Source organism: Galleria mellonella, unplaced genomic scaffold (genome assembly GCF_026898425.1).
Source record: "Galleria mellonella isolate WM207_F2 unplaced genomic scaffold, CSIRO_AGI_GalMel_v1 utg606, whole genome shotgun sequence".
In the NCBI taxonomy this organism is placed as follows: domain Eukaryota; kingdom Metazoa; phylum Arthropoda; class Insecta; order Lepidoptera; family Pyralidae; genus Galleria; species Galleria mellonella.
The window spans coordinates 1,022,399-1,047,659 of record NW_026442126.1 but is presented as its reverse complement, the minus strand read 5'-3'; the positions used below and the strand labels follow the sequence as shown (position 1 = coordinate 1,047,659).

Below are 25,261 nucleotides of genomic sequence, written 5' to 3'. Positions count from 1 at the left end.
AAAGTTGCATGTGAATATAGTGAGAATTGTTACTTGTGGAGAGGCGAAAAAACTTATATAGAGAGACGATGTGCCAACAAAGTTTGTACTGAAATAGATGGGAGCCGTCGCGCCATGAATATTCAATGTTGAATATACAGTTTCAGTGTTTCCAGTCAAGGGATGATATGTGAAGGCTTTACCAATTTATAACGGTTGCCAGCACAAAAAAAAAAGCATTAGTCGAGTGGTCTCGGCATTCCTTTCCCATGGGTGTCGTAAGAGGTGGATAATGAAATTTAAATATTGAATAATGGGCGGCAGTGTTCCTCTTAAAACACCATCGGAGCTTAACTGCGGTTGCAACCCTGCCTGGTGTGGTAACTATTGTCAAAATTAAACAAATGTGTAAGAGGGACGTTGCTGCCCATCCCTCCACCATAATCTCCTTTAGTCACCTCTTACGACGGCCACGGGAAAGGAAAGGGTGGCCTATTCTATGCAGAAACCTACACGGCTAAAGCACTAGCATTATAGGTCCCATGCATTTAATAATGTCAAAAAATCTGTTATAAATGGGTACAGTTTCAGTGTTTTTTTTATTATGCAACTTAGAATGGCAAACAAGCTGACGACCCACCTGATGGAAAGTGGCAACCGTCGGCTATAAACATGAGCCATACCGTGGACATAACAGAGTATACTGTTTCGCCCATGATACCTCCCAGGCGTTGCCATTTCTGAGGACTCAGGTGTTATTCCCCTGCACCCTGTAAATTCACTGCCATATCCCACTTTTCCATAAACCGAACACAGCCACGTAAACACAAATGCTTCGCGGTAGTAAACACGAATGTGACAGAGGTATCCAAGCAAACGTCTTTTGTACAGTCTCCCTCTTTCTTTCCAGTTAAGAGATGACATGTGAAGGCCTTACCAATTTATTATGGTCGCGTGCACAAAAAATCATAAGCTATTTCTAGACTCAGAGAATTATTAATGATCTACTTTCTAATCGCATTTTTTGATCTGCGTGACGGAGATATGTTCTAAGCGGGACGACAAGGAGCCTATATCCTTCTGCCTTCTATATAGTACATGTATTAATTTTCATAGCGATTTTTAAATAGTTAACAAACAACTAAGAATAGAAATAATAAGAATTATTTATTTAAACTTTATTTCACAGCCAAATTCTATGTACATTTGGCGGACTTAACACCGGACGGTGTTCTCTACCAGTCAACCATTGGGCGAACCGAGCAATACGTAGGCGGTGCATTATTGAATAGGAGGCATTATATGTAATCCATAGATTTTTTTAGTGAATGATATTGGAATGGTAAGTGGGGTTACCATTCCATTATCATTGATTGAGAAAAATCTTTGGATTACATATAATAACGGTATAATACGCTGGCGGGGCACCAGTGGGGGATGATAGGTGAATGAAAAGGTAGGTCAGTTAGCCCATCTTGATGAATACACTTGGAATTCAGCACGATAGTTTCCAGCGGGAACACGTGGAAGTCGACATGATAGGAGATATTGCTAGCAACGAGACTAGTAGTCCGCATTACTAACAATCCCTTCTCCCCGAATGCACAGATTTGTAAGACTAGATTTATGAATGAATAAATGAATAAAATTTTATTTACTAAATATTGGTGATTGCCAGTAGCAGATCTTACAATTAATTACAATTGTTCAGCAATATTTCCCATTACATAGGTGTGTAAATGTTTTTTTTTTACAATTGCTAAAATAATAGTCATAATAACATTAACAAAATTGATTACATTAAATTACAATTATGAATAATAAATCATGTTATGTTTTTACAGTGTTGAGCAGAAATCATAAAAAACAATTATTTAAAAAGTCTTTTACAGAATAGAAACAATTATTAATTAGATAGTCGAATAGTTTTCTTTTAAATTGTGTGTCGGTCAAACTTTTAATCCACTGTTAGTAAATTGTTTAAGAAACATGCAGTGCTTGCATTTCTTAAATTAAACTTTATTATGCCTAATTAGCGTACAGCTCATTTAAAGACGAAGGAAGTAAAAGCAACTTCAGTGCCTCAGAATGACCTGCAAAAGTTGTCTGAAAAAGTTTCTCTAGAGTCTTTTGTTTTAAAGAAATCTGAGATTTTTTAAAAGAAAGTTGTAAATTTGGATATACATATCTATAAATGAGTACTTAGCGCATTGAAATTTTTTTGATATTTCGATGTGGATTGCACCACGTATTTAAATATGTGTAAACAAGATGAAAGTTTAAAATTAAATATTTGTTATATAACTTAGAATAGAAAAACAGGCTGTCGGCCTACCTGATGGAAACTGGTAACCGTCGCCTAGAGACATGAGCAGTACCATGGACGACAGAGTATACAGTTTCGCCAATAACACTTCCTTATGCGTTGCCATTCCTTAGGACTCAGGTGTTATTCCTCTGTACCCTGTAAATTCACTGCCATATCCCACCCTTCAAACCGAACACAGCCATGCAAACACAACTTCTTCGGTATAAACACTAATAGGTGCCCAAGCAAACGACTTTGGTACAAAGTCTCACTTCGGCAAACTATCATAATACATGTACTATCTATAAATGATATTTAGAATCTGTTTTCTTATAGATATTGCACTGGTAGATAACGTCATATTATGCCAAAATCCGCCATTTACAATTTCTAGATGTATTAATTATTTATAAATAAATAAATAGGAAAAAATATTTTACAACTACAAAAAAGTAAAATTTCCAATCGACTCCAAAAAGAAATAGATTCTCAATTCGTTTGTATTCTTTTATGTTTGTTACCTCATATTTCCAACAGTTATTATACGATTTGAAAAATTATTTTTTATCTGAAAAGACACTTACAAATTGGTTGCGGAGAAATATTATGAATACCAGAGGGAGACTTTGTTCAAAAGTCGATTGCTTGGGTACCTCTGTCCCATTCGTGTTTCAACCGTGAAGCAGTTGTGTTTGCATGGCTGTGTTTCGGTTTGAAGGGTGGGATATGGCGTGAATTTACTGGGTACAGAGGAATAACACCTGAGTCCTCAGTAATGGCAACGCATGGGGGGTATCATGGGCGAAACAGTATACTCTGTTATGTCCATGGTACTGCTCATGTCTATAGGCGACGGTCACCACATTCCATCAGGTGGGCCATCAGCTTGTTTGCCATTCTAAGTTGTATAAAAAAAAATCAGTTCAATTGTTAAGTTTTTAATTCGATATAACTAATTTTGTCACAAGAACATTTTATTAAAATCGACTCAGCAGTATAGTTTTTAAATCCAGTTTTGTCAAAGCTCATGTCGGTTTTTATTCCTGGAGCACAATCTTAAGTTATTTCTGATTTAATATTGACAGACTAGGAATATCATCATAAAAATGCTTTTCAATCGATTTCACTAAAACTAGCGAGCTACCCCGACCTCGCACGGGTGCAATATTTGTTTGTGTAACTTTTAAACTGTCAGAATAACTGTGGAACACAATCTTCATGTTGATTTTTAATACTCTGTAAGCCAGTAGCAAAACTTTGGCTACAGACGTTTCAAGCAACTTAATTGTGAGAAAGTTTACAACTAGAAAGTTTAGTTGCCTAAGTATATTAAGTACTTTCCGAAGCAGAAAGATTCAACGTTTTATTTGATCTTTAACAAAGATGTAGGAAGTTTAAATAGTATGCGCTAATTTACTGCAAGAGAAGTACGCTAATGTCTCGTCCAATGTAAATTTTTGTTCTTATATTCTTATCTATGACTTTCTTATTATATTTCAATTTTTTTTTTAATTTGACTATTATATTTATATATACTTAATACTTATAATTATTTTCCTTTATGTTTTATTCTGTTAATTTTCTTAATTATACAATACCTAATTGTACAACAATTAGTCCATTACCGTAAGGTTGTCTTGAAAAGATTGCTGTCAGCAATAAGACCGCCTTACTGTACTTGTACAATTGTATCGTTGTGTTTGTAAATTGTCTTGCTTATTTCCTATATTGTATAATGCAAATAAAGTATACTTATTCATTCATTCATTCTCACAACTCAGATTACGTGTATTTTTCCACAACTAATTAATTACAACGTAATTTTAAAATATTTGTAGTCCAGTATTATCCAATTCCTTAAAATTGTTTACGTCATTTCATATTGTATAATTTTGTTTAAGCAAATGCTTAAGCAAAATTTGGCATTTTTATATGCAACTTAGAATGGCAAACAAGCTAACGGCCCACCTGATGGAACATGGTAACCGTCTATAGACATGAGTAGTATCATGGAGATAGAGATAGATATCATGGAGTAGTATAATAGAGTATACTGTTTCGCCCATGACACCCCCCATGCGTAATTGTGGCAGGCATGTGCATTAATATCGTATTGTATTTAATGTTTAATATATATGTATGTTATAATGCAATATGTTATAGGTATTCCTATAGATAAATAAAAAATATATATAGCTTCTAAATTCTTCTTCTTCTCTTAGCGTCTTAATTGTTATGTTGGTATATTATATTTTTACTATATGGGATAGAGAAATATTATATATATATATATATATATATATATATATATATATATATATATATATATTTTACTAGAAAATGTATGTAATATTCCTGTCACGAAGAAGTCGCAGGCAAAAGTCAATACTGATGTAAATTAAAAGGTGCTTATCCATAATACAGCACATTATGTATGCTCGTTTGATAATAATATGGCAATGTATGAGTATTCTATAATATTTATGGTGTATGTTCATGTCCTATTGGCGATGGTTACCACTTTCTATCAAGTTTGCTATCAGTTTGCTCGTTATTCTAAGTTGCAAAAAAAATCTTTGTTTTTTTTTTAATACTACTGAGGTGGCAAACAAGCATACGGCCCACCTTATGGCAAGTGGTTACCATAACCTATGAACGCCAGCAATACCAGGGAGATTGTTGCGAGATTCTCAATGGGACAGAGACCATATTGTTGTATGAACCATTAACTGTCCACTGCTGAACACATCCTCCCCCATAAGGCGCGTTGGCAATCGCAGTTTGAGTTTTGGTGTTGTAATAATAATAATATATTTCAAAATAAATGTTTTAAATATAGGTAAAACCCTGCTCCCTAAATAGGTAAATCCTGTACTTTAGGATAAGCAGTGCTCTTCCCTATACGACATAATGCCACAAAATGTATATAAAAAAGAAACAGTAAAACTTAAGGTACTAAAACAATAATAATTTAATCTGTCCAAATAATATTTTGTAAGTGAATCTTGACTGTCTAATTTGTGAGTGTATGGAATGAATGAGTTATTGTAAAATGGCAGTCATAACCTAAGATACTACTAATAATAAATCTTCAGTTTCATCATATGTCTTACTTAATAGCCAATCACTAACAATTCTTTTAATTAAGAGGAACGCTGCTGCCTATCCCTCCAACATAAATTCTTTAGTCGCTTCTTACTACACCCATGGAAAAAGAAGGGATGGCCTATTCTAAGTCGGAACCAACACGGCTCTGATAATATGTTAAGCATATTTTTTTTTTTGTTATCAGGTGGCGCGAACTTTGCCAATCCGTACACGAGTGACGCTGTCGACCTAAATCAAGTATGGGTGGACATCCCCGTATCGCTTGTCGCGCTCGGGGGCGACGTGCGTATTCACGTCCACGGCGTCTCCGCCACTTCCACGTTAAGGGTCCAGCTCGCGCGAGAAGACGACGACGGGAAAGCCCAACTCGCTGCCCTGCCGCTCTCACTGGACTCAGAGAGCCGCATGACCCTCCCTTGCGGCTACTTCTCTAGAGGAGGCACTTACTACCTAGAAATAATATCCGACGCCAAAGAAAACTTCATAGACGACTACGAATCAGTTAATTCTAGTGGTAGTTTTCGAGTCAAGAGGGACGCTGATGGTAGCATAGTGGAAACCGGTGATAGTGTAGTGAAATCGTGGAAGTTTGATGTGTTGTGGCCTTCGGCCAAGTTGGACGTGACCCCGGAACAGATACAGACGTATCCTGAGAGGCAGGTGACAGCTATTTTGGAGTTCCCGAGGGTTGTGTGTACTCCTGTGGAGTCTAGTGCTGATTTTTGGTTGGAACTCTTGTACTGCGGACATTCAAGTGGCGGTGCTGTGTTGTGTGATGGAAAGAACACGAGCTCACACGCCCATGTCTTATATTCTGAACAGGTTAGTATTTTGTTCTTATTTCACTTCTTATTTTACTAATATAATAAAATTATAACTATCTGTACATGGTAGATATTTAAAAAACTGAGGGTTTCTATAACACTATGGATGCCAACACCATAATTTTTAGTAATTTTGTCTGTCTGTCTATCTGCATGTTTGTTTTGGTATTACGCAAAAAACTACTGCATCAAATTAGATACAGTTTTACAGTTGTATTTCTGAAGGTCTAACTCAATATCCGGTGTATGTTTTATCAGGAGAATCATCGTCATCGTCAGGGGAAAGGGATTGTTTCGTAATGGGATCTAACGATCCAGTTACTAGTACTGTACCCTAACAGGTCGTCACCAACGCGGTTTCTCCTGAAAACTGTCGTGGTTAATTCATGTGGAATTCGTCACGTTTGGCTAACTGACTTGCTTCGTCCTCACCTGTTGTCTCGCACTGGTGCCTCGCCAGTGTATATCGATAGCGCGGCTGGAGTTACCATTACATTTTAACCAACTAAAAAAAGAAAGAACAGCATTCAGCTAATTGCGAGATTACTTCCAGATGCACGGCTTCCCAGGCCGCAGGACTATGACCCTCCGTTGTGAGCTATTCGGTCAGGCCGGGGACTACGCACTGACGTTGAGGCCTGCCGCTGCCGCTGGCCCTCAAGACTTGGCTGCTGCTTTTATTAAGGTATGAGAATAATTATTTTCTTATATTGTTTCTTACATAATAATAATAATAAATAAATAAATAATAATAAATAAATATATACGGACAAATCACACAGATTGAGCTAGCCCCAAAGTAAGTTCGAGACTTGTGTTATGGGATACTAACTCAACGATACTATATTTATAATAGATACATATATAGATAAACATCCAAGACCCAGGACAATCAGGAAAAGATCGTTTTCCATCATGACCTGGCCGGGGATCGAACCCGGGGCCTCCACGTCGCAGGCAGGCGTGTTGACCGCTGCGCCACGGAGGACGCAATAAAAACAATAAGAACAATAAAAACAATAAGAATGGCTGTGTGGTCCTGAAATTGAATAGGCCACCCCTTCCTTTCCCGTGGGTGTCGTAAGAGCTGACTAAGGGAGGGCGAGCATTTGTAAAGTCACCTGCGGGTACCAATCCGCTTGCCAAGTGTGGCAACCGCTGGTAAAAGGCCCCCAAAGGGAATGTTTATGTCCAGTAGTGAACAATTAAGGGCTGATATGATGATGACGAATGGGAATTTAAAAAACTTATTTTATTTATTACGAAAGAAGATTTATCTAGATTTAGATAAATGGTTGAGGGCTAATAAAAGGTTGTGGAACATTAAAAATACTAGTCTTGGAGCAGTGACCTACGGGTATTAATTTGTCTGACAATTCCTCGATTAGAGATGAAATACGTGTTTCAATATATGCATGGACTGGACGACGGTCGGAGATTGATGACTCATATGGAAAGTCATAGAATTTATATTGAAAGTAATACTAGCCAATTTTCAATTGTTGGCAGTCACCGATATACTAACGGTAGCGGAATTAAACAAAATGATTCTAATCAAATGACCAGTAATACCGATTTCTGCAAGATAACACCTTAGTTAGGGGGGAAAGGGATTGTTAGTAATGGAGACTGAGAATCCCATTGCTAGCAATATACCCAACCAGGTCGACCTCCTCGCGGTTCTCCCTGGAAACTATCATGGTTAATTCCTGATGAATTCATCATGATGGGCTAACTGGCCTGTTTTCATTCTCATCTATCACTCTTCACTGGTGCTCCGCCAGCGTATCCCGTTAGCGCAGGCGGGGTTACCATACCATTTTCACCCATAAAAAAAACACCTTAGTTAAGTAAAAAAATCTTTTTACATGGGACATAGCACTTTGGTATTCAGGGATGGCAACACATGAGAAGTACTATAGAAGTCAAAGTGTATTCTTTGAAGCCTATGGTGTTCATATTTATAAGTGGCAGTTATCAATCTCCATTAGATGGTACATTAGTTTCATTGCAATTCGAAAGGTTTAAAAAAAGAATGTTCATAACCGATTATCGAAAAAGGTCCGACCGCTGAAAATTTCCCGCCTCCACTTCATAAAGGGTCACCGCGTATAAAATGCTCAATAAATATTTAGTTTGGCGCAGGTTGGCCCATATTTTATTCGACGCCACTTCACCCCGTATTTGGGCCGAAAATATTTATGGGCAGTGTATTTAATTCGTACAAAAACTCCTTGGCCTGTAAAAGGTATTCTAGTTTATTGAGATTCATTGCTTTTAGCGATGAATACGCGAATATTTTATGGGGCTTTTTTCCGTTGAATGCCCTGTTTGTTACACCATAAACGATTTTTATGTTTATTACAAATAAATGTTGGATTTGTTTTTTTTTTATCTACATTTATAGTGTTTTATTTGAGTTAAAATACTGACAAGCGGTTTTATTAAAAACGTTTTTAATTTACTAATAGTCAGTGGTGATTGGATTTTGTTGTGAATGCGACATCTATTTGAGAAATGTCAATGTTCTTATTTTTACAATTATCATTCAACTCGACACGAGATGTTAGAAGAATATAATTTCGATTGTTAGTAATGTGGACATTTATCCACTTTGCTAGCAATATACCTTGTCAGGTCGAACTCCAATTTCCAGGGGAACACCCCCTGGAAATTATGGGGAACCGCGATTTATGATGTATGTACATACGATTACTTAAAAAGTAATCATGTAATAAATCACGGTGAATAAACCATAATTTATTCTTCTTGAGTCTGTCATAATGGGCTAACTAAACTGGGTCTCTAGACAAGTGGCAAGCAAATACGTCAATGGAATCGACATCGCTAGCGAGTCCGTAAGTTGGAATGAGTCATCTAGCGTTGTTATCTCATTCTGTCTCACGGACTCGCTAGCGATGTCGATTCCATCGACGAATTCGTTTGCCATTTGATTACAGGCCCTGGTTTCATCTTCACCTATACCCACTGGTGCCTCACCAGCGTATACCGATAGCGCTGGCGGTATTACCATTCCATTGTCATCCATTAAAACTATTTGTAACCATACTATACCGGGGGGAAAGGGATTGTTAGTAATGGAGACTGAGAATCCCATTGCTAGCAATATATCCAACGAGGTCGACCTCCTCGCGGTTCTCCCTGGAAACTATCATAGTTAATTCCTGATGAATTCATCATGATGGGCTAACTGGCCTGTTTTCATTCTCATCTATCACCCTTCACTGCTGCTTCGCCAGCGTATCCCGTTAGCGCAGGCAGGGTTACTATACCATTTTCACCCATCAAAAAAAAAAAAACATACTGTACCATATCAGCTGTTAATTTTCCACTACTGAGTATTGGTGGGGATTTACCAGTAGTGGCCACACTTGGCAGACAGGTTGGCAACCACAGTTAGATTTTGTAAATATTTTAAAAGGGACGCTGCTACACAGACCTCGTCTATTAAGTTCCCTTAGTCGCCTTTTAGAACACTGACTGGAAAGGAAGGGATGTCCTATTCTATGCCAGGACCACACGGCAAAATATAAAATAGTTTAACTTAATTTACAACTAATAATAATGATAATAATTTATTTACAATATTTCAGCAATATTTACCATTTCGTTGTGTAAATGTTTTTTTACAATTACAAAAATAATAGTCATAATAACAACAAAATCAATTACTTCAAATTACAATCACGAATAATAAGTCAATGTTACAATGCCTTTACAGTATCAAGTATCACAAATTACATCCATTCAAAATGGCTTTTAACATATCTATAATTAAACCAGATCCTTTACTAAATACTACAATACGAGTACACACTTATTCAACTATATAATATAAACAAAGTAACTAACATTCAAAACTTGAATAATTAACAAACAATGTAAGCTTTATATTTTTTAACTGCAGTAAAAATTTACTCAATTCCCGTCTTATTTTCTTCGAGATCCGCTCAAAACTCTTCAAGTTATTATCATTACGTTTTACGCGGCTATTATTTAACTTTGTGGCCGAACAATCTGTATAAAAGTTTATTTGTAATAAATGAGCACTAGACTTGGGGTTGGTTTATTTTTTTTTTTTTCTCCTTTACAATACTTATTTTTATTACGCAAACATCAACAACAATAAAACAACAATGGGCTCGCGTAACTGCTATAAGTTTTATGCGAGTTATTAACAATTTTTATGGTTTTAGTAACGAAAATGTACAATGGAATACTTACGGTGCGACGTTGTCTGCCTGTCCATCAGTATGCCACAGCGCTATATTTTAGCAACTAATAATGCTATTGATTAAAAATTTGGAAAAGTCTTACATACTGTTGGCTCGTATATATTGCAATTAAAATATTTCAAAACATATTTTTATTTGCTAGGGTAACCAAAAAGAGGAACTAAAACTTCAAAATAGAGTATTAGTCCAAGTGGAGTATCATATGAAAGAGCTACATTTGTACTAAACTAATTTTTATTCATTTTTACAATACCTAGTTTTATTTTCTTATGCAATTTAGAATGGCAAACAAGCTGATTACCCACATGATGGAAAATAGTAGCCGTCGCCTATAGACATGAGCAGTACCATGCACATAACAGAGTATACTGCTTCGTCCATGATACTTCCCATGCGTTTCCATTCCTGAGGACTCAGGTGTTATTCCTCTGTACCCTGTAAATTCAATGCCATATCCCACCCTTCAAACGGAAACTAGTTTTTTGATTTATGATCGAAAATGTGAGAAAAAAACCATTCTCTCTTTATCTCCATGTTGAAGTTTGTGAAGCAAAAAATTTAAAATAATTACAGTTTCTAAAGGTATACATGAATATTACAGGAACAATAAAACAATATTTTTAACTGGCACCGTTTTGAATAAATATAAAAAAAACACACTTTATTATGTGCTCTAGTTTTTTACTAAAGTTATGGCCCAGAATAAGGACGACTTGAAATATCAACAATAACAACTATTAGGCATCGAGCAATGTGTCGCTAGTCGCCATTACTGGCAATACCTTGTTTCACCTCTTCAGTAACACAAGAGATACCTAAATACATATCCTAATACTTTTTGTTCTAGTACAATAAATTTATTTTATTTACTACTTAATTTTCTGCTTGCCTCATAATTGACTGGTAGAGAACGCCATTAGGTGTCAAGTCCGCCATATGTACATTTACTTATATAAATGTGCATTGAAGTTGAAAAAAATAAAGATAAATAAATAAAAGTTTATAAAAAACCCTGCCGAGGAAAACCTCGGCAAAACCTAGGAAAACCTAATAGACTACAGCATAGGGTGCTTTAGAAGGGGGGTAAAGAGGTTTCTTCAGGGTCGGCAACGCGTACGTAATGCCCCTGGTATTGCAGGCGTTCATAGGCTACGGAAACGCCTTACCATCAAGTGGGCCGTATGCTTGTTTGCCACCTCAGTGGTATAAAAAAAAACTATAATAATTTCCTTGCAGGCCGATTGGTCAGAGCAATTTGTTCTGAACGTCCACGGCGGTTCAGTGCTGCCGTGCGGTGATGGGGTACGGGTTCTGTTCCAATACCCGGAGTGCGTGCTCGACGGCGCCGACAGAGTCAGGGTGTTCGGCCGTGATTCGGACAGGCTTCGGTATGTCGCCGAACGACGGGTCAGAAGGTAAGGTTAAACTTTACAAATTTTACTGTTTTTTAAAAACTAAATATAAACCTTCCATTCCTATAATAATACTCTAATATTCTTTTATATTTATGTATTGTATACATTGTTTATTTTGTATACATTATTATTTGTTATTTTCTTTACCTATCCCAATAATTAAAAAGGAAAGGAAGTCCTGAAAACGGTAAATGAAAAATTTAAATTAATTAAAACAATAGAGAATAGAAGAGGCAAAATGCTGGCCCACCTTATACGACATGACGATTTTTAAAGAGAAAAGAAGAAGGAAAAATAGAGGGCAAAAGAGGAAGAGGAAGACCGAGGAAAAACTACATGGGACAGATAAATGAAACACTAGGTGTCATGTCGTTTAGGGAGGACAAGGATATGGCCTGGGATAGAGCTGGCTGGAAGAGAATGCATGAATTAGTTGCACCGATAGGAGGAAACTCTTAAATGAAAAGAAGATCCCAATAACGAAGTACTGGTAGAGAATACTACTAATATTAAGTCCACCTTTTGTACCATATTTTCTTTTGGTCAATAAAGTTATTTAAATAAATAAATGTGAAAATTTATAGTTACCAGAGGTAGACTTTGTAAAAAAATATTGTTACTTCTGTCCCATTCGTGTTTCAACCGTAAAGCAGTTGTGTTTGCATGGCCGAGTTTTGGTTTCAAGGGCATTAATATGGCAATAATAGGGCAATAATATGCTAACAATATACTCAGCCAGGTCGATCTTCTCGCTGTTCTCCCTGGAAACTATCATGGTTAATTCCTGATGAATTCATCGTGATGGGCTAACTGGCCTGTTTTCATTCTCATCTATCACCCTTCACTGGTGCTCCACCAGCGTACCCGTTAGCGCAGGCGGGGTTACCAAACCATTTGCATCCATCAAAAAAAAATACGAGTAACAATGGCGCGAGGGGTGAGATCTTGTGAATTGTTAAGCTATTATTAATTTTGCGTTCGTGCTTTAAATTTGCACGAGTTTCTAATTATATCTACGCGGTGTTACATTGTATTTACGCGGTGTTCGTTTTGATATAAAGGCCCAATAATCTTCTAGAATGTTCGCGTTTCAATGTACCTTTGTTTATGCATAAATAAAATATTTTGTTTAGAAAATAATTAAAGGTTTTGTCCAACAAAAAAAAAATCGTCCTCCATTGTGACAAAACTAGTGTTTTTGATTTATAACTTATCTAGTTATGAGGTAACAAACATTAAAAACACAGATTTAGGAACTTAAATAACATCTAAATTGCTGGCAATGCATAAAACTAAGAATCTACTTATTCTTGTAAAAAGAATTATTATTCCTGTACACTTGTAATGATTTAGAATTTTTTTTAATTGGGTGATAATGAAATGGTAACTCCGCTGGAGCTAACGGTATACGCTGGCGGGGCATCAGTAAGGAGGGATGATAGATAAGAATGAAAAGGCAGGTCAGTTAGACCGTCGTGAAGAATTCCACGAGAAGTAACCATGATGGTTTCCAGGGGGAATCACGTAAGGGTCGACCTGATTAGTAACATTGCTAGCAATGGGGCTGTTAGACGCCATCGCTAACAATCCCTTTCCTCCCATGATTTAGTATTGACATAGACTAAGAATATCATCACAAAAATGCCTTTAAATAGAGTCAGTTTCTTTAAAATATGACCTATTTTGGTTCAGGGGTCAACACACAGCGTCGTTCGACTGCCGACTGTTCAGTGAACGGTACCCGGAGTACTGCTTCGTGTACGTATCGCAGGCCGTGACCGGCGCCGTCGCCGACGTCAGGATGGACTGTTTGCCGACATTACCGCTCTCAGGTTGGTTTCAGGTCTCAGGTTATAAACAAAAAACAACAATAAAATAAAAAAAAATATGGTAAAATTTAATATTTAGCTTACATAGACTATTTATGTATGTATTAATATTTTCACCACATTTTGAAAACAAAGCATAACTTAATAACTACACTAATAACTTCTGTACTGTTGATTAATGTAAATAATTAAAAATGAATTTGACATATGTATATAATATTACGATGCAATTGACACTGTTTATTGCAGAATTTATTTATTATAATTTATTATTATTATTATAGTTATTGGATGGTTGTAATATTCAGGATGTAATGATTTTTGTATGTTTATCCCTTATTTCAGACACAATGTACATTGTTTTTTGAATTAATGACTAATGACTAATGACTACAAGACCTACGACTATAAATTTTAATATTTTTGTTAGATAATAGGTCTCACTATCCCCCATAGCCCGCTGGTCCACTACTTACAGGACACCCTGTAGACACGTGCAAACATTTAAAGCTGACTAAAAGAACTAAATCGTCGAGGGATGGCCAACAGCGTCCTTCGTAAAACATCACCAAAGACCAATTACGGTTACCAATCCGCCCGCTGGATAAGCTATGGTCTAAAAATTGCTTCTTACAATTTTGTATGAGAGACTTAAAATTTATTTTGTATTTTTTTACGTATGTTTCGTTTGGAAAACTCTTAGATATTACTAATAGAATGCTGTCTAAAAATTATTAATGACTTGTATAAATCCTCTATATACTATTATTATAAAATATAAAATAATTAAGCAAGGTTCTAACCAACAGATGGCGGTGCGGGCGGATGGGGAGAGTGGTCCCCATGGTCCGCGTGTCCTGCGCCTGCGCATTGTTCGACGCGGACGCGAAGTCGCCATCGATTCTGCGATTCCCCCGCTCCGGCTTACGGAGCTAAGTATTGCGAGGTATTGTAACATTATTTATGAGTTTCTGTAACGCATAAGATGTATTTTGTACATAATCCCTTCATACAGGGTGGAAGGGACAGGTGGGCTAAAAGGAAAACAGCTGATTTAGATGAATAGTCTGAATCAGATGGAGACAGATGGACCAGAAGGAGACTTTGTATAAAAGTCGATTGCTTGGGTACCTCTGTCCCATTCGTGTTTCAACTGTGAAGCAGTTGTGTTTGCATGGCTGTGTTTCGGTTTGAAGGGTGGGATATGGCGTGAATTTACTGGGTACAGAGGAATAAAACCTGAGTCCTCAGGAATGGCAACGCATGGGGGTATCATGGGCGAAACAGTATATACTCTGTTATGTCCATGGTACTACTTATGTCTATGGGCGACGGTTACCACTTTCCATCAGGTGGACCGTCAACTTGTTTGCCATTCTAATACCCCCCATGCGTTGCGATTTCGTTGATTAATCCTTATATATATATATATATATATATATATATATATATATATATATATATATATAAGGATTAATCATCATCGTATCAACCGTGTATCATTAGTATCATCTATTGTGCGGGAATCAAACCTGCTATTAATTGAAGTTAAAGCGATACGTTAACATGTTAGATCATTTAAGTCTAGGTATAGTGCACTGATATTTCATAATTGATTAATTGGTTTATAATAGGTACAGATTATTAGAGGCAGTTTTATTGCTCTCTTTTCCAAACAATCTTTGGGTAGAAGGAATATATTTAAATGTAAATGTATATCATTATAAATTATTAAATTTTTCCATAAAACTTGTTGAAGATATATATTTCATTAATTATTAATTAATATAACTGCTATTATTATCTTCTATTAGTATAGAAATTGATAAAATATGACACAATACGACGATAGGCATTCTCTAATAAACGAGGTCGTATTTATCGAAAAATATACATGGCCGTAAAAATGGTGAGCGATAACGTATTATTTCATTGACATTTGCCAAAGTCTCCATTGTTGACAAGATCGCCTAGATACCTCAAACATGCAGTTGCTTAGCTACCGTTTTATCAATAAACGCTCAATATTCGCGGCGTCTGTCATACGTTAGTTGTATTAATATCTATTTCTTTTTTATATTACACAGTATTTATCAAATAAAAAATGGCACCAAAGAAAGACAAAGGAAAGGGTAAAGAAGAGGAACAAAAAGGTGGCGGTACTTTCACAGAGGTTGAGAGGACTTTCCTTGAACTACAAGTGGCCGAGTGTAATCGAAAAATAGCAAGATTGCGTTCAGCTGTTGATGAATATGAACAACGAAATGATGAGTTACAAAAGGCTTATGATAAATTAGATGAAGATAGGGCCGACATTATTGCATACTTAAAGAAAACCCTTAATCTGAAAAATGAAGAGAATAATGAGCTCAAAGATAAAGTTAAAGGTCTTGAAGAAACGAGAGAAATTGAAACAGCTCGATTTAAAGAAACTGTTGCTGAGTTAGAAAGAAATTTCACTTTGATGAAAGATCAACTAACATCAGAAAATAAACTACTGGCAGGTAAATTGAATACGCTTGAAGAATTTAGAGCTATAAGGGATGATTTAATGCGTAAATTTGAGAAACAAGAGCAGGACTTTAAGGATCAAGAAATGAAATATAAAAGAATTATATATGATGCGGAGAAAAAATTTGTAATTGGCAAAGATAAATTAAAAAAAGAAATGGAAGCCCGATTATTGCAGCTAGCACAAGATTTTCAAGATGCTACTGAGTTAAGAATTGCCGCATCTACGCACAGAGTGATAAGAGAAAATATAGCAATAAATAATGAACTCGATAACATTCTGTCTACACAAGCGAAATTGGCAGAGCAAAATGAGAAATTTAAGGAAAATGAAAAGGCTGCTCGCATAGCTAAAGAGTTAGCAGAAGAGGAAAGAGACAAAGCAATAAATAAAAATGTTGTACAGCTCAAAGTTATAGACCAGTTAACTACCGCTTTTCAGGAAATGAAAAAAAATAAGGCATTATCCGATAAAAGAAACTACGATTTTGAAACTCTACAAGTTAAAATACAAAAGTTAACAAAAGAAAATGAAAATCTTTCTCTTCAAGTTCGTATTTTGGAACAAAATTTACATGCACGAATGACTGACCAGAATAAAGCTGTGATAGAATCTTCTAAAGTAACAAAAGAATGTGCCAAGTTAAGAAGTATCTTAAAAGAAGCAGCAGTTGCTGTACAAGCTGCATTAAAATTAGACAAGTGGGCAACAACAGATCCCACTAGAGAAGTAATGGATAGGCAAAGTCTATTGTCACGTTTGCTTGATATAATAACGCAATATAGAGAACTTGAACGAGTAGAATCTATAGATACACTTGCTTCATTTGGGAAAGTTTACGAGGAAGGTGACCTTGGATTTATTCCTAAGCCTTTGGCAAAGAAATCGGCCACATCTGCTATTACTTCATTTGTTTCTAAAGAATCCATCAAAGCAGAGAAACGTAGCTCTTCTGCTCTATCTATTTCTTCATCTTCTCTTGGCAGTATCAAAACTGTTCCTAGTATGAAGCTCATACCAGCATCATCTGATATACAAGTGGCACCAAAGGATAGCCTCCCATCATTTGTAACTTCCACCAAATCTACAGAAAGTGAAAGTGCTGCAGAGGAATCGGAGGGTGAAGAAATGACGGATGTGGAAAAAATGTTAGCCGCTAGCAAACTAGAAATACAAAAGTCAATTATGAAGGATTTAGCATATTCTCAAATAGGTTTACATTCACAATCTAAAGTTGATGATGATCATGAAAAGAAAATTTCAAAATCTGCAGTAATCTTTGAAGAAGGCGAAAAAAGTGATATAGCAACTGCGGTAGAAAAAGAAGAGGTAGGTGATGAACATACAGAGGGCGATGATAAATCAAGCGATGCTAGTGATGCAGCGGAAGAGACAGAGGATCCAACAGAAGAAAAATCAGAAAACGCCGAATGAAATGTATTTAGAATTACATAGATATTGTATTTTTTGACGAATAGTATTTACAGATAATGTAATTTCTTTGTCATATTTTTTCAATAAAGAACTAATTTTATTGATTATTATATTATTTACTTAATACTTTGAGTACGGCATGATAGATGAAATATTATATAATTATAGAGTATGAAGGCAGTAGGAAGGAATGTTTTATAATAGATATAAACATAAAATTGTCTATAGGAAATTGCATTAAGCGTCAAGGCCAGCTTTTATGATTTCGTACTATGTACTTGTATCAGTATTATCTATTTAGAACTATATTTAGCACACACCACATACCCGTAGTACAAAGTAAAATATAAAATTAAATATATTATGATAGAACGTATTTTATCCCATAAAGTACGATTTATTGTCTCGAATATAGCTAGGTAGCAGGAATGTGGTTAACGAACTTAATACAAAATAAAAATGCCTTCAAGGAAATTGGTTGATAATACCTTATGGTGTTATTACTGATTTTATGCTATCTAAGTGTAAAATTTTAATTTTATACATTATTGGATTAATTATTGTAGAGCAAAATTCAACTATCTAATTTAAAACGAAATTATAGCTGAAAAAATGAATAATCTCAGCTACTAAATGTTTTCAAATAGAAGGAGTTTTAGAGCTATAAAGTGTGAAAAAATTTCACACAAAAATATTATAGTACTATGTTCTTTACTGAACAATAATCTCGGTACCCATGTATTATATTTATTGAAACGACTACTTTTTCCTAAACTAGGGTAATGCGGTACAACTAGCGGCTTGTGAGTGCACTGCTCCAACTTGGGCTGGTGATTCTCCAACAGTGGTGACAGAAGTCGGCCCTCGGTGTCGCTGTGGGTGCGTGCTACATTTAGCTCCAGCAGCCAGGCTCTTAGCAGGATCAGCAAGAGCGTGCCCTGCAAGATCGTTTTGGTTACTGCAAGTAAGTAAGATTAGATCTTTTCAGAAAAAAGACAATGAAATGTTTTTTTTTTTTTAATTAATTTACGACCTCAGTGATTTAGCGGTGGGCATGTTACGTAGACGAGGTGTCAGGTTCGATTTTTTCATTTTATTTCAGTTCAATTTCGATTCAATTTAGCGAATCTTTCCAAATTGACTCGGGTCTGGATATTCTGGGTTGATAATTCGGGTGTTCGTTACATAGTTTCCTAAAACAGAGGGTACCTCAACTAGAGGATCAGACAATTGGTGTTTACGTAGCAATTTGAAACAAAAAAAAATTGGGTACGTACATCCAAAATTATTTTTGTTTAAATGAAAGTTTGTTACTAATGTAACTTTGGAAAAACAAATTAATTTAAAATCAGTCGGTAGTCATAGATAAAATGATAATTAGATACATACAGTATAGTGATGTATACGATATAATATTAGAGCTCAAAACTAACAATACAGGTACAACAATAACGAGCTAATAATCTCAATACATACCGCCCACAAACATAGTTCTATTAATTAGAATATAATGTAGTTAATTTACAGATCCAATTAATTAATCATATATTATAAAGATATTAATCTTTAATATCAGTGAGAAATATTAACTCAAGATAACCTATTAGGCTATCAATCTCAATAAATCAAGCTTTTTCCATTAAAAATTATCTGGACCTTACAACTTTTCTCAATCTATAAATGTCATTACCTCAGTTCCAAGCTTTGAATTAATCAGGATTAGTTTTAGAGGCTGAAAATAGAATCGATTCTATCGTTGTGTGAAAATAACACAATGCTTTAGATAAATCTAGCTGTCCGATATAAATCCATTCAGTGTTTTATAGCATCCCTAAAATTCTTAGAATTTCAAATAGAATTTCCTAATTTAAAGTAAAAGACTAAACAGACAGAAAACATTTCGTCTGCGTACAAAATTTCCCTTTATTCTTTACCTTGTGTTCTTTTAAACCTGAGGATAAAAATCAGGAGTGTAAATTATAGTTTGATCATAATACAACCTAAAATTATATTCTGCAACCCACATGTCTTTGTCAAGGAATTCAAATTAGAGAGTTCTATTTCAAAACTAGAGAATTTTAAGACATTGAATGGATTTATATCGAACAGATTTCCAGCACGTTATATCCGTTTATTCTTTATATCTATAGCTAATTCCAAAGTTTGCAAATTCTAGAAACAATTTTAGAGAATGTTCATTTAAAAACGATCGATGGTCTAATTAAATTTGAAAACAAAACCGTTCAGTGTCTCCTACTATAGGTTTCGTGTTGATATTTCAATGATAACAACCTCAGGCATTAAAAGTTAGAGTGTTTACTGAAAGCTGACGCAATGTCGCGTATAATGAAGTTATGAACAGCCAATGCGAGTTTCTGACTCGTAGGTTTGGCCATCAAGCGATTTTCAAATTTGATTCCGTCGAAAAGCGTACATCAAGTGGGAAGTTTACATGCTAGGCAGTACTGGGATTTTAAAAAGTTATCCAATCCTGTTAACATAAATGTGAGAGTTTGTAAATATGTTTGTTACTCTATTACGTTTTAACGGCTGAATGGATTTTCATTAAAATTTGTACGGTAGTATAACATAACCATGTACTAATTTTACATATAAGATTTTACAATTATTAGAAAATCGCAGGTAACTAGATATGTATATATTTTTGTAATACCTACAAGTACATTTACTTTGCAAAAAAGAACTACATCAGTCCTGACAAAACCTATCAATTAATGACGAGGTGTTCCATTGATACAATTATTTGAATTTATTTTTAAAAACAAGACTTTTCTCTGTAAAAACAGTCTGCTTCAATCACCAAAAATTGCAAAAATATATTAATTGCAAAAATAATTGTCAAATTCAATTCAGAATTGAATCGACTTAAATTATTTACAAATACAAAAAAAAATCTGTCGTATAAGTGAAGCTGCTGCTGTGCTGAAGTGATCATAGATATGATAATATATTTAGCAAATACTTCTAGCAATTAAGGATATTCATCATTACGTAAAGCTGGTATTTTTTTTCTTAGGCTGAAGAAGGTTTGGTGGTGCGTCTACGCATGGAAGCTGTTAGGCTACCATGTTCGGGGCAGGCGCTGAGAGCACGCGATGGTGACTCTCTGGGTTCCCCTCTGCTAGCCTCATGGGACGGTCCTGATAGTACTGTTGTGGTATGTAATACAGAACCGACATTAAAATGAGTAAGATCAGGAGTTCAATGATCAGCAGATCATCAAGCTTAATGAGTATTTATGAATGAGAAAATGATGTCTTATTTAAAAAATATGTCGATAGAATACCAAAATACCATTGACTGTCTCAACTGGGATACTGCCATGATTGCATTTATTCTTCCCGTAAATAAAAAAGAAAATCTTTGGATTCTATTAAATGAATTTAGAAAAAACTTTAAAATATCAATTATTGCTTTTAAATTAATGCTTTTTCTGCAAGATATTGCATCTTTGAAGTGCATTAAATTCAGGTTGAAATCAAAGTTATCCTCAACGCGTATTCTACTAGTTAAATTTAATATTTTTCCTAAAGAAATATCGGTCACTAATTGTCAAAACTTTTAATTTGCTACCCACTTTGACTTAACGGGTAACACAGTGTAGGACAACCGCCCACTAGATGAAGTGACGACCTGAAATGCATTGCAGGGAGTGAATGCAAGTGGTTCAGGACCGTTCTTTATGGCAGTCTATGGGAGAGGCTTATGTCCAGCAGTGGACGAATAATGGCTGAAATGCTGATGATGATTGACTTGATAATCGAACGCGCTGTATTGGATCAGCAGACCAGAAATTCTTGTAAAATTTCGTTTCTTTGGAGAGAATATGCAATTTTATTAGTAGATTGCTGTCTTAAAACGATATATATATTGGTTTGTAAATATATCCTGTATTTCTGTTTATCACTATAGGCTGGTGACATAGAAGCTACGACTGATAGCACCGGTGTGCTGGAGATAGCTGGTGGACGACATATTCTGGTCGAGTTACGGTCCGGAGACACTAGCGAACGATGCGCAGGAGGGTTCCTTGCTCATGCTACGCAGATAGGTATGATTTTATGTATGTTGAAATGTAACTTTTTTTAAACTAAGAAGAAGCCAAGACATGAAATGGCTTAAAGTGAGATCGAAATTTAAATAATGCGGGAGCATTTGAAGGCTGTTAAAATGACGATCAATAATATAGTATTAATTGCTGTGTTGGCGACCTTCTCTTTTAGACTACATTACTTGGTTACCATCTGGTGGGCTGTGGTCACTTTTATTAGACCCTATAAAAACAATTTAAGATTAAGATATAAATGATATATGCAATGTATTCTTACCTTACGTTATTTTTATTACCTTTCCTAAAGAAAATAATTCATAAAGTAATTAATAATTCAAGATACGAGTATAATATAATTCTATTTCTATTTTGCATCAGGTGTATTTTGTCTGCTTGTTAGCCATTTTAGGTTATATAAAAAAAAATATGTGAACAGTTTTTGTTGCTATTTAAAAAGTTTTTGGCTGATTTCTAGTTTAGTTTCTAACCCTTAACTACTTCAAGAAATTAATATTTTTTATATATTTTTACTATTGGTATTATTGCTGTTAGGAATATATATTTACAAACCACCTTATGGGATATGAATAAGATCACTGATGTAATGTAATTCTCAGAAATAGTGATGACAACGTCATGAGAATTCATTTCTGAGAATTAGGCCGTATAGTTATTGTGTTAACACAACAGAAATTGGCTGAGTTATAAATAACTTATTAGCGTTGAAATTCAGCCGAGATATACAGAACTCCACTAGTAGCGTTAAAACTCAGTTTAGTAGAGTTTCGTCGCTATCGAAAACAACAATATCGAATACAACTTAGAATGGAAAACAAGCTGACGGCCCACCTGATGGAAAGTGGTAACCGTCGCCTATAGACATGAGCAGTACCATGGACATAACAGAGTATACTGTTTCGCCCATGATACCCCCATGCGTTGCCATTCCTGAGGACTTAAGTGTTATTCCTCTGTACCCTGTAAATTCACGCTATATCCCACCCTTCAAATCGAAACACAGCCATGCAAACACAACTGCTTCACGGTAGAAACACGAATGGGACAGAGGTGCCAAAGCAATCGACTTTTGTACAGAGTTTCCCTCTGGTAACATAATAACATAATTATCTTTAGACTAGAGATTTTGAAAAAAAGTCGTTTTCTTGGGTATCTTTGTTCCATTTGTGTTTCCGGCGTGAAGCAGATGTATTTGTATGGCTGTATGGAATATAGGTTTGGAAGATGGATATAGCAATAAAATTGTAGCGTACAGAGGAATAATAACATAGACTTCGAGAAAGGCAACTCATGAGTGGCATCTTTTCCATAGACAATGGGCATCACAGTGCATTCTCTGTTCATGGCACTGTTCAGGTCTAAAGGCTCTGATTATTATTTTCCACCAGTTGATTATCTATTTATTTGTTATTATAAAAACTTTAAATTTCCATAATTATATTTTAGTTATTGAATGAATGAATGAGTATACTTTATGTGCATTATACAATATAGGAAATAAACAAGACAATTTACAAACACAACGATACAATTGTATAAGTACAGTAAGAAGTGCTGTCTTCTTTTTGCGCTAACTAAAAAATTTTAAACAAAGTAATAAGACAGTCTAATAATTAAAATAGATTTGAAGAAGGTATTAGTCTTAGATTATATAGATAAAGCTTCGAATCTTAAAGACGGGTCAACTTTTTATCAGTCAATTATGAAATTAGCTTACTCGTTTTTTAACAGTGTTTTATATTTTTACGCATACAATGTATCTTGATGTATTATTTAAAATAATATATAGAATGAGTGTTTGCGTATTAGAACGGTGCATAATTTATAAGACGAAATAAACATAGAATTTATAAAGGAATTACCCATAACTATTTATTACGCAAAATTGTATGAAAAAGTTGACTCGTTTTTCTTAAAGCATTAGTATGGTGCCACTCTATCTATTTTATTTTTTTAATGGATGATAATGGAATGGTAACCCCACCCGCGCTATCGGTATACACCGGCGGGGCACCAGTGAAGGATGATAGGTGAGGAGATGAAGTAGGTCAGTTAGCCCATCGTGACGAATTCAACAAGAATTGTTCACGATGGTTTCCAGGGGAACCACGTGGAGATTGACCTGATAGGGCATATTGCTAGCAAGGGGGCTGTCAAACTCCATTACTAACAATCCCTTCCCCCCCCCCCCCCCCCCACTCTATCTATTAGGTATATATAATATAAGGTTTTAGTATTCGTGGATAAGAGATGAGTGTGGGTGTAATGACCGGGCAGAGCCGATCCGCAACGCGTCGGCGGCGTGGGCGTCGGCGAGCGCGACGCGGTGGTGGCGCGGCGGCGGCGGCGCGCGCGGCGCGGCGGCGCTGCTGGCGGCGGCGGCGGCGCTGGCCGCGCTCGGCCTGGCGCTGCACTCCGCGCACCGCACGCGCGCCTACCACCGCGCCGCCGACAAGGACTCGCTCACCGACAGCGACGGTAACGCTCGCTCTTCACATATATGTAATATATATGCACACTGATATGTACTTCAACAAAAAAAAAGAATTTTGCAAATCGGTTTACAACTGACGGAGTTATGAGGTAAAAAACAAAAAAAAAAAAACATATAACCGAATAGAGAATAGAAAAAAAAAAGAAAAAACCAGGTCATTTTGAAGTCGATTGAAAATAAGTCAACTTTATCTATCTATGTGTAGATGGATAGGATTATCATAATACGCACGCATGCACGCACATACGCACGCACGCGCATGCACACGCATACACACACACACGCGCACACGCGCACTCACAGTGAAAATATAAGGTTAAATTAAAAATAAAAACGATGAAACAAAATCACACGAATACATTTGCAAAAAAAAAAGACCAAGATAAACGTTGTATAATAATTCGTAACGATACTTATCTTTACTGATTACATTGATTTATATCCAAGTGTATAACATTTTCGTTTTAAAGACATTGAAAATTTTAATAAAGCAATATTAGACTATATATTTCCGAAGTCAAATTACAAAAACGATTTTTTCCAAAAAAAAAATTTAATTTAATTACTTGCAACTAAATAGTTGCAGTCAACGCCACGAAAAGTACCTAACCTGCCATTTGATTTAGACCATTCATCTGAATCAGCTATTTTTGTTTTGGCCAACCTGTCCTTTCTACCCTGTATATATGTATACTTGTGTTATGCTTTATACTATTTATGTGTAAAAATTAGTTATTTTAAATCCGAAAATCCACCGCAACAGCTAGATTGGTACTGGGGATGAATATAAAATAAAAAATAGCAATAGGTTAGACGTGTTTGAACTGAAGGGATTTAGTAGGCACGTGAAACCGTCACGACATTGAATCTCTTTGCAAAATCGTAATAATACGGGCAAAGACATATTGCAAACAAGCTTTTTATTGGCTTTTAGACTTTTCATATGATTTATATATGTTTATGTTATAAGAGATGGGAATTAATGTATATTTCTTTTTATTATTATTTTTAA

At 35.5% G+C, this 25,261-nt stretch overlaps 2 protein-coding genes across 3 annotated transcripts in view; both read left to right on the top strand.

Moving 5' to 3' along the window:
• The window catches only part of LOC113511408 (uncharacterized), a 118,676-nt gene that overhangs the window by 80,540 nt on the left and 12,875 nt on the right, over positions 1 to 25,261 (top strand). For both annotated transcript variants that reach the window (XM_052899643.1, XM_052899642.1), the window contains exons 3-11: positions 5,580 to 6,217; positions 6,773 to 6,904; positions 11,712 to 11,890; positions 13,583 to 13,722; positions 14,529 to 14,665; positions 18,444 to 18,629; positions 20,703 to 20,843; positions 21,599 to 21,737; positions 24,033 to 24,233. In XM_052899643.1, the coding sequence (XP_052755603.1) occupies positions 5,580 to 6,217; positions 6,773 to 6,904; positions 11,712 to 11,890; positions 13,583 to 13,722; positions 14,529 to 14,665; positions 18,444 to 18,629; positions 20,703 to 20,843; positions 21,599 to 21,737; positions 24,033 to 24,233 (1,893 nt within the window). The remainder of the gene's footprint in view (positions 1 to 5,579; positions 6,218 to 6,772; positions 6,905 to 11,711; positions 11,891 to 13,582; positions 13,723 to 14,528; positions 14,666 to 18,443; positions 18,630 to 20,702; positions 20,844 to 21,598; positions 21,738 to 24,032; positions 24,234 to 25,261) is intronic.
• Positions 15,757 to 17,761, top strand: LOC113519209 (cilia- and flagella-associated protein 157). Its single transcript, XM_026904262.3, has one exon. It carries the CDS (start codon positions 15,824 to 15,826, stop codon positions 17,663 to 17,665), a length of 1,842 nt encoding a protein of 613 aa, XP_026760063.2. The 5' UTR covers positions 15,757 to 15,823; the 3' UTR covers positions 17,666 to 17,761.

What these genes read in the sequence shown, in the direction of transcription:
- LOC113519209 (XM_026904262.3), top strand. Translation starts at nt 15,824, where the DNA reads ATGGCACCAAAGAAAGACAAAGGAAAGGGTAAAGAAGAGGAACAAAAA.